The 12935-nt window shown below is 35.3% G+C and overlaps 1 protein-coding gene across 4 annotated transcripts; it reads right to left on the reverse strand.

Annotated features, from left to right (window-relative positions):
* Nucleotides 1–299: 299 nt before the first annotated feature.
* On the reverse strand, nt 300–7895 carry LOC120067633 (uncharacterized). Of its 4 annotated transcripts, none has more exons than XR_016525617.1 (5): nt 7515–7895; nt 7228–7361; nt 6321–6439; nt 1265–1485; nt 300–597 (listed from the first exon to the last, which is right to left on the reverse strand). XR_016525617.1 is itself a non-coding variant. In XM_090308787.1 (4 exons), the coding sequence occupies exons 2-4, from the start codon at nt 7331–7333 to the stop codon at nt 1372–1374; spliced, it is 339 nt and encodes a 112-aa protein (XP_090164913.1). In that variant the 5' UTR covers nt 7334–7361; nt 7515–7895; the 3' UTR covers nt 1054–1371. The 4 variants fall into 4 exon arrangements, 2 of the variants coding, with proteins under 2 accessions (XP_090164913.1, XP_038875103.2); XR_016525618.1 differs by having other exon boundaries at nt 7228–7344; nt 7515–7855; XM_090308787.1 differs by lacking the exon at nt 300–597 and having other exon boundaries at nt 1054–1485.
* Nucleotides 7896–12935: the final 5040 nt, after the last annotated feature.

The raw sequence follows: 12935 nt of genomic DNA on the forward strand, positions 1-12935 counted from the left end.
TTTTTAAGATCCGACAAATGACAGAGTCTAGGATATAAGGCACAAAGAGACCTCTCACCCATCCAGTGATACTCCTACAAATAAGTCTCCCTCCTCTCCCCACCACACGCTGGATTAACTCCACAAAAGGCAAGAGCTCTTTCAAGATATCCTTTCACTTTTAACCATCTAGTGACATGGCATGCCAACTGTGAATCCTGACCGACACCAAGACTCCACTGCCAACTATCATGCTCTTGCTAACTCTTTTAACCACCTTAAATCTAGCAAAAATTCAAATAATTGAAAACTGGGCAAAGTTTCCTCTAAAATATGGCTAAGACACCTGTGAAAGAGGATAAATATTTACAGACAAGCTATATGAAAATCCCAAAAACGTTCAAGTACTTCACAACCTGAAATCAATCTACAAACATAGACATTCCCAACCTAATTTACTTAGCCCAACATTCAATTACAAAACATTTTACAAACTACTCCATGCAACCTTCTTATATACAAAGGTGTAACCCCAACAAAATACACATACAAGAGTGTTATTATGCACAGACTCAAGTGGCAAGCTGATTTTAGTAGGCGTTGAAACACAGTGGCTACCTGGTAAGAAAATTAAAAAAATAAAAAAGAGAGCTTGCCTAATGAGTGGCACTTATTATACGAAAGTAATGTCTCGAATATCATTGACTTTTCTTTACGGGAAATCAATATAAAATATTCAAAGTCCCATATTTCAATTCAAATAATTCCCAAAGATTATAATACAACAACTCTTTTTAAGCACAATTACAAGTCCATAAAACTCAGTCACCAATCTTGTATCCTAACCTCTAGTCATGGCAGCGTAGAGTGTCATCAAACACACAATGCAGAACTCTAGTCATACGTGCATGCAGAATAGCCCCTTTAAGACTGAGCACCCCAACACATGGCCATCGACCTGTGTAACTTGGAGTAGGTCCCAAAGACCTTTATATATATATACTATGGAAACACATTCTCATAGCTCATGGGTAATCACCAAGAGTACATGGAACTAGTGATTTGGGAAACTACTTCTCAATGCAAACATCATGAACCACAAGCTTATTTAAATCAATGTTCTGCTACAAATAATTATTTTGAAAACTCAAGCAAATCTAACATTGAGTTCTCAAAATTTATCTACCAAAATGATTCATACATGATTCATAACATAATTTATCTACCAAAATGAATTAAAAAAATATATAATAATAATAATTTTTATTACCAAAACTAGTCTTACAGAATATAACTCATGAGGAGGGCAGCCGTGCGAGAAAAGGCCATTTAGTTCGAAGCAATTCGAGGGAGGATCCAGTACCAAGGCAAATAGTTCGAAGCAATCATTTCTCATTCCATTTCTTCTAAATGTCCAAATAGTTCTTTCCAATGTGATGATGCTTCTTCTGGGGTTCGAAATGTCCAGATGTGAGATTTGGCTTTCTCTCGACTTTCAAGAATTTCCTGCATTCCAATTACATTTTTTAAATAATAATAATAAAATTCATTCCAAGTAGTTGTGAAGTAATCATAAAAGTAATATCTGATTGTGGAAACAAGACTCATTCCAAGTAGTTGTGAAGTAATCATAAAAGTAATATCTGATTGTGGAAACAAGACTCGGTGTATCTTAACATACTCCGAAATGGTCCATTCGTCTCACTCAACAAAATCAAGCCAACGTTTTGAAAACTAAAAAAATTGTTTATAAAATTTGGAATTTGACTTATAATTCAACTCTTTTACTTAAGATAGATAAAAATTAAGATAAAAACCATTATAAAAAATTGAGAGGATAAACTTAGTTTTCACAAACAGAAAACAAAAAACCAAGTGGCTAGTCTTAGCAATGAGATTTTATTTTCTTTTAGATAGAAAAAATAAACATTTGACTAACCAACCAAAAAAAATATAGAGAGAAAATAAGGTATTCAAACCCACAGTCACTAGAAGAGATTACCAGAAGGAAAAAAAACAGAATAATTTTTCCTCTTTCTTTTTTCCTTTTGATGCGCACAAAAAAAGCATAATGGTTTGTATATAAAAGATGAATGGTTACAAATATCATCAAGAGTCCATCCCCAGAAACTAAGGAAAGAAACAACCACGTCAACAACTTCTTTTTATTATTGTTATAAGAGAAGGGTCCCTAAACAATTCCTAGGAGAACTGATAGACCTCTGATTACTAAAGTCTATGCTAGGAAGGGAGGAAGAGTGAATTAGAGGGATTATTGCATTGAGACTTAGGGCCCGTTGGATTTCCTTGAGAAAAAAATGTTTTTCAAAAAACTCATTTTTATTTAAACAATCTTGATAAAAATTGATTAAAATACACTTGAAAAACTACTTTGAGCGGTTGCCAAATATTCCAATTTCTTCCAAAATAACTTATTTTTTAAATTAAACACTTAAAAATATATTCCACACCCACCCTTAGTTATAAATTATAGCAGTGTGTGGAGCCGCTTTTAGATCCTAATTAGTTGCAAGTGACTATTTCAAGAATCGTCTCTATAGCATGTACCGTCTGTTAGAGTGAGGGCAGGTATCTTTTTGGTAATCGACTTGGAAACACAATTATCAAAGTTCTCTCCAAAAACTCCCTCGGCCCCTAATAATCCTTTTCATTCTCAGTAATATTACAAAGTATTGAAATAGAAGAAAAGAAGACGACACAGGGAGTTTATGGAAAACTCTAATTCAGGGAAGAAAAACCACGGTAGAAAAGGATTTATTATTTGATGTCATATGTACAATAGACCCAACCTCAGATATAAATAGAATGAGGTAAAACCCTAATTTAGCAAATATAGCATAAATTACAAAGATGCCCTTAGGGCTAATTCAATGTATTTCAACACTCCCCCTCAAGTTGGGGCATAGATATCGGCAAGACCCAACTTGCTAATACAAGCTTCAAACGTCTGTCTCGATAATCCTTTCGTAAAAACATCTGCAATCTGTTGGACTGAAAGTACATAGGGAATACAAATAGCTCCACAGTCTAACTTTTCTTTAATAAAGTGCCTGTCAATTTCCACATGTTTGGTTCTATCATGTTGCACGGGATTATTCGCAATACTGATGGTAGCCTTATTATCACAATACAGCTTCATGGGCCCCAGACTACTCTCGTGAAGATCAAATAAAACTTTCTGCAACCAGATTTCTTCACACACTCCCAGATTCATAGCTCTATACTCTGCCTCAGCACTACTTCAGGCCACTACACCCTGTTTTTTACTCTGCCAAGTTACCAAATTTCCCCATACAAAGGTACAATACCTCAAGGTTGACCTTCTATCAGTCACAGATCCAGCCCAATCTGAGTCAGTATATGCCTCGATGCTCCGTGTGTCATGTTTCCTGAACACCAAGCCCTTCCCAGGGGTGGACTTCAAGTATCTCAAAATTCGAGTCACGGCTTCCATGTGCTCCTCATATGGACTCTGCATGAACTGACTTACTACACTCACAACATAGGAGATGTCGGGCCTAGTATGAGACAAGTAAATCAGTTTTCCTACTAAGCGTTGATACCTCTCCTTATTCACAGGAACTCCTTCCGAAATACTTTTCAGTTTGCTATTGACCTCAATAGGAGTGTCAATAGGTTTGCATCCAGTCATTCCTGTTTCCTTTAACAAGTCTAGAGTACTTCCGCTAAGATACAGATATTACTGCTTTTGATCTTGCCACTTCCATCCCTAGAAAATACCTTAAACTACCAAGATTCTTGATTTCAAATTCACCTGTCATCCTTTGTTTTAGCTTAGCAATTTCTGCCGTGTCATCCCCTGATAGGATGATGTCATCAACATACACTACCAACACGGCAATCTTTCCTAAGGGTGATTTTTTGCTAAACAAGGTATGATCAGAATGCCCTTGAACAAACCCTTGGGACTTAACAAATACGGTGAACCTGTCAAACCATGCCCTAGGGGACTGCTTCAACCCGTATAAAGACTTCCTGAGTTTGCAAACATGATTCCCAAACTTAGCTTCGAAACCTGGAGGTGGACTCATATAAACTTCCTCTTCCAACTCACCATTTAGGAAGGCGTTCTTTACATCTAGTTGATGTAGGGGCCAATCTTTATTTACAACGACAGACAGAAGAACACCAATCATGTTTAACTTAGCCACTGGGGAAAAAGTTTCCGAATAATCAATCCCATACGTCTGAGTGAACCCTTTAGCAACTAACCTGGCTTTATACCTCTCGAGTGTTCCGTCAGACTTATACTTCACTGTGAACACCCATTTGCAACCAACTGTTTTGTAACCTCTAGGGAGAGCTGCTAACTCCCAAGTCTTATTTGCCTCAAGAGCTCTCATTTACTCCATTACTATTACTTTCCATTCGGGAACTTCCATGGCCGCATGTACACTGGTAGGTATTGCTAGAGCATCCAGCTGAGTAGTAAAAGCCTTAAAACCAGGAGATAAGTTACTACAGGTCAGAAAACTATGCAAAGGGTATTTTGTACATGACCTGGTTCCCTTTCTCAGAGCAATTGGCATATCCAAAGTGGTATCATAGTTGTCAGTTTTCGTTTGTCCCTCTTCAGTATCAGACTTTTGAAACAATTTTGCATCTTCTTGAGGATCTTTCAGCACCTCATTACCTCCTGAAGTTTCAACCTTCTCTGAGCTCATTTCATCATTTTCTATGTTCCCAGACTTTTCTTCAAGACTCTCCTCTGAAACAACGGGATCTTGAACCTGAGCTGGTTCTGACGCTTGGACACTTTCCGATGGAACACCAGAGGTTTCCTGAATTTCCTTTTTGAGATTCTTCCTATAGTATGTTATCCAGGGCACTTGTCTAGTAGGAAGAACCGACACGAGAACAACAGGAGCAGAGTTAGGTTCAAGACTAGGTAGACTGGGAACAACAAGAGCAGAGTTAGGTTCAAGACTAGGTAGACTAGGTCTAGGAACATTAGGGCTAGGCTCAGGTTCAGGAATATTAGGACTAGGCTCAAGATTGAGGCTAATGGGTATGGAGTACGTGGAACTGTTAGTCTCTTCATTCATGATCTCCCCCTGAAGATGACTAATGGGAAAGAACGGTTTATCTTCACAAAGTCCTATCAAGAACCTTTGATAATTGTGTTCCTTTCCATCCAAATTTTCTACACGGTAGCCATCAGAAGCTTCATCCACAACATGACACACATATATCTGTCTTACCCTAAAAAAGTTTGTCAGAAGTTTAGTTTCAGTAAGAGATCCATAACGTTAACTAACACTTACATACCAAAGTGTCATCAAAGGCTCACTTTTGGAACTAAACCATACTAAGAATTCTAAAATGTTTGCTAAGAATAATCAATGAATCTGGACTTCAGAATTAACTTTACAGAGGATTACTCTCAACTCTCAAGTATTGTCAAAATCACTAATCTTGTGATAAGGACCAAAGAAAATAAAATTCACTATTATACTGTATCTTTAAACTCCTTAGAGTTGAGATGTGTTCTTATCTAAAAAAGAGTTGAGATATGTTAAGTGGTTTAGACAATTTCCAACTGTGAGCCATATTGGGCTGCTTCAAGCCTAAACATCAGTTACAAAAATTTGTGAGCTTCAAATAAATGAAGTGCATAATATTAAAAAAAACAATAAAATAAAACATTAATATTGTGAATCATGAGATAAAGAAAAATTATAGGTTAAGTAACAAGTTTGGCCTTAAACTCTAAAGCTTGTGTCTAAAAGGTCTCTGGCTGGCCTTTAAAAATTGTGAAATAGGTCCCTAAACTTTAAAAATGTATATTAATTCTCTAAGCTTACAATTTTATTTCTAATAGGACTCTGACATATTTAAAATTTTTAAATTGACCAAATAGATATCAAATTAAAGTTTATGTCTAGTAGGACAGTAAAACATGCAACTTTATGTCAAATAGGAATGTGAATTTTAAAAGACATGAAATAGATAAAGAAATTAGACACAAAATGAGATAATCTTTTGAAAGTTCTTTTGGCATTCTACAAGTTGGTATCCTTTCTCCTTTGTGTGTTCTATCCTGTCAATTAGAAGTCTGTTTTTTGTCTCAAAAATCTAGTAGATCAGTCAAAGACTTGAGGAGACACGCCTAAAAGTTAGAAATGATTTTTGTGTCTTAAAGAGTTTGGTTCATTTGAAATCTCACTTTACATTTACAGATCTGGGCTATTGGAAATTCTTATTTTAATTCAACATAGAATGAAGAACGGCAAGATTTCAGCATTCTTGAAATATAAAAATTATATGAACCTGAGGATATTATTGTATCAGGTACATACCTGAACCTTGGAAGTTCTTTTTGTCTTTAGATTTAAACAGTCAACAAGAGCTGTCCATTTGTCAGAACAGTTATCAAAAACCCCAAGCCTGTAATATTGCTGCATCTGATGAACTGGAGCTGCCAGTAAATATAACCATTAGATTTACAAGTTAACAATTAGGTCCAAAGATGAGCTCATCAATAAGGAAAAAAGGTCTACAATTAGCAAAAATTAGGTGCAAATGTGAGTATCAGACAATCTCAACAAGGATGAGCCAATTTAAAAAATAATAATAATAATGAAAACAAAAAATTAAACAACTGGTTTGGATAAGGGACATGAGAACGTGAAAAATAGTTGTTGAAAAAATAAAGAACGTATAAACAATTCAGGTAAAAAGTTAAATGAGACTAATCCTCTTCAAAACCTGTTCCCTAATTGATATGAAACCTTAAAAAAACCTTTCCAATTATCTAATGGTAAAGAGGCTGCAAATAAAAATCTTTAATATATAAGTTTGGTACTGCAAAACCCAATAATCACAACCCAAGGAATGATCCAGAACTAGTGTGCAAATAACAAGGCTATCTCTTTAAAATAACTCTTGGCTTAACCAAAAAAATGCAATTTTACTAGATTGATAGACATGCTTTTAGTAGATTTGAATCATTTGATAGAGCATGGAGAAACCATTAATAGTTCCAAAAGGCAAGTAAATTCATTCATTGTCTGGTTTCCTCGCTCTATTTTATTATCATGAGGAACGGATCAATCAAAAATAAGTAAGAGGGCCACACACTCTTTATTATAAATAAGGAGAGGGCAAACGACACAAATATGCTAGTGATTGGTGAAATGTTGTAAAAGGACAAAAAAAATGAAATTATGAAAATAATATAATTGAGTTGATCATAAGGTTGCATACAATAGCAGAACCACAGTGCATCAAAGCAGGTGGTGCAGGACAACCGCCTCCTCGATCCCATGGAGTTATTCTGCTTCTCTGGTGTTATATTCTCTACTCCTTCCATGTCTCCCAGTACTAAAAGTATGAAGTATCTAAAACATTCAGATTGAAGAAATCAAAATCCATTACGCAGAAGAAAGAAGCAGGTATTTTGAGCACAATAAGGATGGAATAAATAGGCAGAACGTGTAATTAACAAATACTTCCACATAAATATTCAAACAAAATTGGACTCATGAACATACTTCTATCGCAACTGGATTGGTAATACAATTCTTTCCTAAAGGCTTCAGCATTCAGAGTTAGGACTTTTGACCGGTGGAGGAAGGCCGGAGGGTTGAGTTTGGTCGGCGCCGGACATTCCCCCTTTCCTGAGAACGAAACAATTTGCGTCTTCTGTGCCGGTTTAGTGGAGGAGGAAATTGTTTGTGGGCAAGATGAATGGTTTAAAGAGGGATGTTTTAAGGGTGAAGTTAACGAGGACGGGTTTATTCCGGCGAGGTCGTGTGTTGGCCGGAGATGGAGAAGGATGATCTGCAGAAGCTTTAGATCAGATTGGGCAGAGGCAGCCGGCAGCAATACTGACGGTCACGGCTCACGAGTTTGCTTCGGGAAAGAAGAAGTTTGGGAAGGCTGAGGGTTTAATTGGGCCGGTTTTTAGGGAAAAGGAGAGGCCCATTGAAGCTAATAGGTTGGGTTCTAAGGCAAAGTGGCATAGCAAAAAAAAGGAAAATTTCAAAATAGCAAAACGGGAAGTTTTTGTTTTTTTTTTTCTTCTTCAAAAGTAAACGTGAGTTTAGCTTAATTGGCATAGTGACACTTAGTCTTTTATCGAGTAGTTCCCTTATGTGCCACTAGGGCACCCAATAATGATTTGCTTTTAACGAATTTTAATCCTAAGATAGTGATTATATTATTGTTTTTTTAATATATCACTTATATTTACTTGTAAATAATTTAATGGTTTGTAAATCTAACAGTTATTTTTCTATATTTTAATTGAATTACATGATTTTTTCAGCATTTTCAACTTCAATTTTCTAACCTTCAACAAAATCCTTTAAATATTGGTGGGGGTTAGGAATTTAAATACAAAAACATTGCTCAATGAAATTGTTGTTAAACGAGAAACATAATTTTATCTTCAAGTCTCAAATTTTCAGAATTTAAAGTTCATCCAATACTTAAGCCACAACTTTGAAGTCGTTGATAAATCACACCCCTTAATCAAAGTATCATGAAAATGAACATACTTTTATTTTATAATCCGAGCTAAGATGTAGATAAAGAGAAAGACAAACTTTAAGTAGGATGTAGTGTGAGAATGAGATGTAAACAAAGATCATTGAAGGAAAGAGTTGAGGGAGACATCAAGGCATTCGAAGATGATGAAGAAGAAGACATTCAATGCTTTTTTCAATGTATATGTCTTAGACAATAGAAGATTTTCAAAAATCTTCATATAACATTTCCATATAATTATTTCTATTGACATGTGCTTTTTTCTTTTTTCAATACACTTAATATGCAAAGGTTCAATTGGATTATTTTGAAGTTTAGGGTTCCAATCCACTACATTTTTTCCTCAATCCACTATATTTTGAAGTTTAGGGTTCCAATCCACTATAATGTTCCATATACACAGAGGTTAGGATATATATTTACACTTACATTATATGGTATCTTTAGCGATGTACCTGATTGTAGGAGCTCACCTAAACAACCTCTTGCACTTATCTTCACTTTGAAAGTTTTCATTCAACCTATTATTCTTTTATATTCAATTATAGTCTATTTAGTAGATGCCCTTGATTGTAGGGGTAGTTTTGTATTATGAAATCTAACAAATTCTCCTAAAATGTAGGTTTAGGTATTTTTGCCATGAACCTTTATTTTAAGTTTTTTTTAAAAAAATGCAATAATCTAAAAGTAGCCTTCTTTGCACTCCACCGAGTTTTTTAGGTGCATTTGGTTCATAAAATTTTAAATTGGCCATTTAAGTCTTTGAGTTTTCAAGAATAAGTTTAAAAAGATCATTTAATAGAACCATTAAATTTAAACATAAAATGTACTATATGGATTATGTGGCAGTATGACTTGGAACAAAAGTATCATTTAAATCTTTTTCTCCGCTCTCTCTCCTCGTTCTTTATAGGAGGGGTAAGTGTGGTTAGGTTCAGTCCAATTTTAAACAAAACCAAGGACTAAATCGAGGTGCTCGATTTACATTAAAAAGGAATCGTAAAAAAACTGACTTTCCTTGATTTCAGTTTTTTAACTAAACCATCCCAAATCGATTCAGGTCAAGTCGGTGTTAGAAATCTTTTTTCTTTTTCTCCTCCTATATTTCTTTTCCAACCATAATAATATGATACACATAAAAAAAAAAAAACAAAAAAAAAAAACAACCATAATAATATAGTACACTTAAAGCTTCAACAACTATATTTTGTTTTAAAAAATTGTAGTCCTAACTAATTACCTGAGATGGAAGTGGGAGTCGAAAATGAGGAAGAATGAGAATGGAAGCTTGAGGTTGAGCACCATTGACAGCTAGCGTGGAGAGAAGAAGGGTGTTGCGACTTCACTTGGAAGGCAGACTGTTGCGACGTGGAAAGGAGAGGCGCTACAGGAGTGAGGGAGGCTGAGTGGCTGAGGGATGAGGATTGTTGAAATAGATGTCACGAAAGTTGTTGCGCTATGGAAGAACCACTGTCCTGAAAGCAAATACGGTGCAGACTTCAGTACTAATCGCTCATGCCAATTGCTCTTCAAGGTTAACACAACCTCCAAATTCAGGCATGTATTCGCCGGAAAAATGACTAGAACCGATAAGAAGGTTGCTCAAAACAGTAGAAATCAAGTGGAGAAGAAGGAAGAAAATTTAGTTGTGTGTCCTCTCTCACAGATCTGAACAGTATTATATAGTGTGTTAGCGGAAAGGACCATTAACGGACGAAAACTAAAATGGTCCGAACGGTTAAGTAATAAAAATTTAATTTATAAATAAAAGGATAAGTAATAAAAATTTAATTCCTTTTCGCACAAGTGCGGTTACCCGAACCCGTTCGTCCGACCGGACGGACGGACGGCGACGCACGTATAGTAAAGGGTTATACTTCCACCACTAACTTACTTTGGATTCTCATCTAGAATGTCTTGGTATTTATACCCTCTAAGCAATTCTAAATTTATTCATGTGGGACAAAACTTCCCACTCTCTTAACTTTTCGTATGGGCCTATTTCCAACAATTCTCCACAAATGACTGTTAGAGAAAAGTTAACAAGTAAAGAAAATAAAAGTTTAATTGAAAATAAATAAGTGTTCTGAGCAAATAAAGGAGATCAGACTTAAACATCAATATCTAACGATTTGAATTGATGCACAGTGAAGTAGGGCAACAACCTTGTTAGAGAGAGTGCATTACCTCTTGAACTTTCAATAACACTGGTTGAGGCCCCCACAACACGTCTTACTCCTAGTCCTTCTCTCGATTATGCGATATAAAATGTGCTTATTATGGCCATACACATAAACCTCGGGTCATCATGAAAACTCTAGAAAGAGACTTTTAAACTCTTTCATAGAAGAAGCCACACCTTCACAATCACGTTAATTGCTTCATCCAATCTATCGTAATAGGCCACTCAAAACTGAGCTATGAAGACTTCGAGTCTAGTCCATACTAGAACCTACTTCATCAAATATGTCAAAGACAAATCACTCAAAACTGAGCTATGAAGGTTTCACACTCATCCATCAAGTCCATACTAAGACCACCCAAAAGAAGGGCTATGGAATTTTAAAAGGTTTTAGGTCTTTCCATCAAATCCGTACTGGACCACCGAAATTAAAGGCTATGGACCATTGAGTCTATCGCAATAGATTACCCAGATAAAGGGCTATAGAATTCTACAAGGGTTTAAGCCCCATGTTTACTAATGATTCTAAAATTATTTTTCTTATTAGGCCTTTGGTCAAAGGGTCAGCCAAATTTTACTCAAACCTCACAAAATCCAAGGAAATAATTCTTCCCTTTAACAATTATTTCACAGCTCCATATCTAAGACGTATATGTCTCATTTTGCTATTATATACACTATTCTTGGCAATACCTATGGCGGTCTGTGACTCATAGTGCACAGATACCGGTACTGATGCTCCCCACAATGGTACATCCCCTAGTAGGCTTCTAAGTCATTCAGCCTCATGTCTTGCTAGTTCTAGAGCAATAAATTTTGATTCCATAGTGGATTTAGCTATGCAAGTTTGTTTTGCATACTTCCATGATATTGCTCCCCTTCCGAATAAAAGATATAACCACTTGTAGAACTGACTTCGTCATTATTAGATACTCAGTTAGCATCACAATAACCTTTTAATACAACAGGGAATTTGTTAAAATGTAAACAATAGTTTATGGTTCCCTTAAGATATCTTAATAGACGACAAAGAGTACTCCAATGATTCTTTTCATGATTATGTGTATATCTACTCAATCTACTAACATCATATGCAATATTAGGTCTAGTATAGTTCATTAAAAACATAACGCTACCTATAATCTTTGCATATTTAGGCTGAGATATACGATCACCTTTATTTTTCTTAAGACTTATACTAGCATTCTAAGGAGTTATTGCAGGAGGATCATCAAAACAATCAAACTTCTTTAGTAATTTTTCAATGTAGTGTGATTGGCATAGAGAAAAACCATTTTCAATTTTTCTTATCTTAACACCAAGTATTACGTCAGCTTCCCCTAAATTTTTCATTTCGAAAGTGGAAGATAATAACAATTTAGTATTCTATATCATCTTTATGTTTATTCCAAAGATGAGCATATCATCAACCTACAAACATATAATCACACATTTAGTTCCAAACAACTTTGAATAAACACATATATTTGAAGAGTTTACCTTGAAACCATTGTTTATCAAAGTATCTTTGAATTTTTCATACTATTGTTTGGGAGCTTGTTTAAGACCATAAAAAGATTTTTTTAGTTTACATACTTTGTTTTCCTGACCGGCTACTGTATAGCCTTTAAGCTGTACCATATAGATTTCTTCTTCTAGATCACCATTGAGGAATGTTGTTTTTACATCCATTTGGTGAATTAGAAGCCCATGGATAGCAACCAACGCGATCAAGGCCCTCATAATAGCTATTTTTGTTACAAGGGAATACGTGTCAAAATAACCAACACCTCGTTTTTGTGCATACCCTACTACTACCAATCTAGCCTTGTATCTTTCAATTAAACCATATGACCTCATTTTCCTTTTGAAAATCCACTTACATTTAATAGGTTTACTTCCTTTTGGAAGATCTACTAAGTTCCAAGTTTGGTTCATGATTAGATAATCTAATTCACTCTTAATAGCTCCTTTCCATAAGCTAGAGTCTACAGAACTTAAGGCTTCTTGGTAAGATTTAGGATCCTCATCCATAAGGTACATACATGCAAACTGATAGTCAATATCATTTGGCTTCTCAACTAAAAAGTAGTTAAAAAATCATGATCAAAATTTTTCTTAGTTCTCTATCTCTTACTTATTCTTGGTTCTAGGTATTCTATCTGTGTTGTTAACATCTACAATGTCAAACAAACTACTAGAAGTTATATCGTGTATACTATTAGACAAGGAAGGCATGGAA

Source organism: Benincasa hispida, chromosome 12 (assembly GCF_027475165.1).
Source record: "Benincasa hispida cultivar pf3 chromosome 12, pf3_genome.v1.1, whole genome shotgun sequence".
Taxonomy (NCBI): Eukaryota; Viridiplantae; Streptophyta; class Magnoliopsida; order Cucurbitales; family Cucurbitaceae; genus Benincasa; species Benincasa hispida.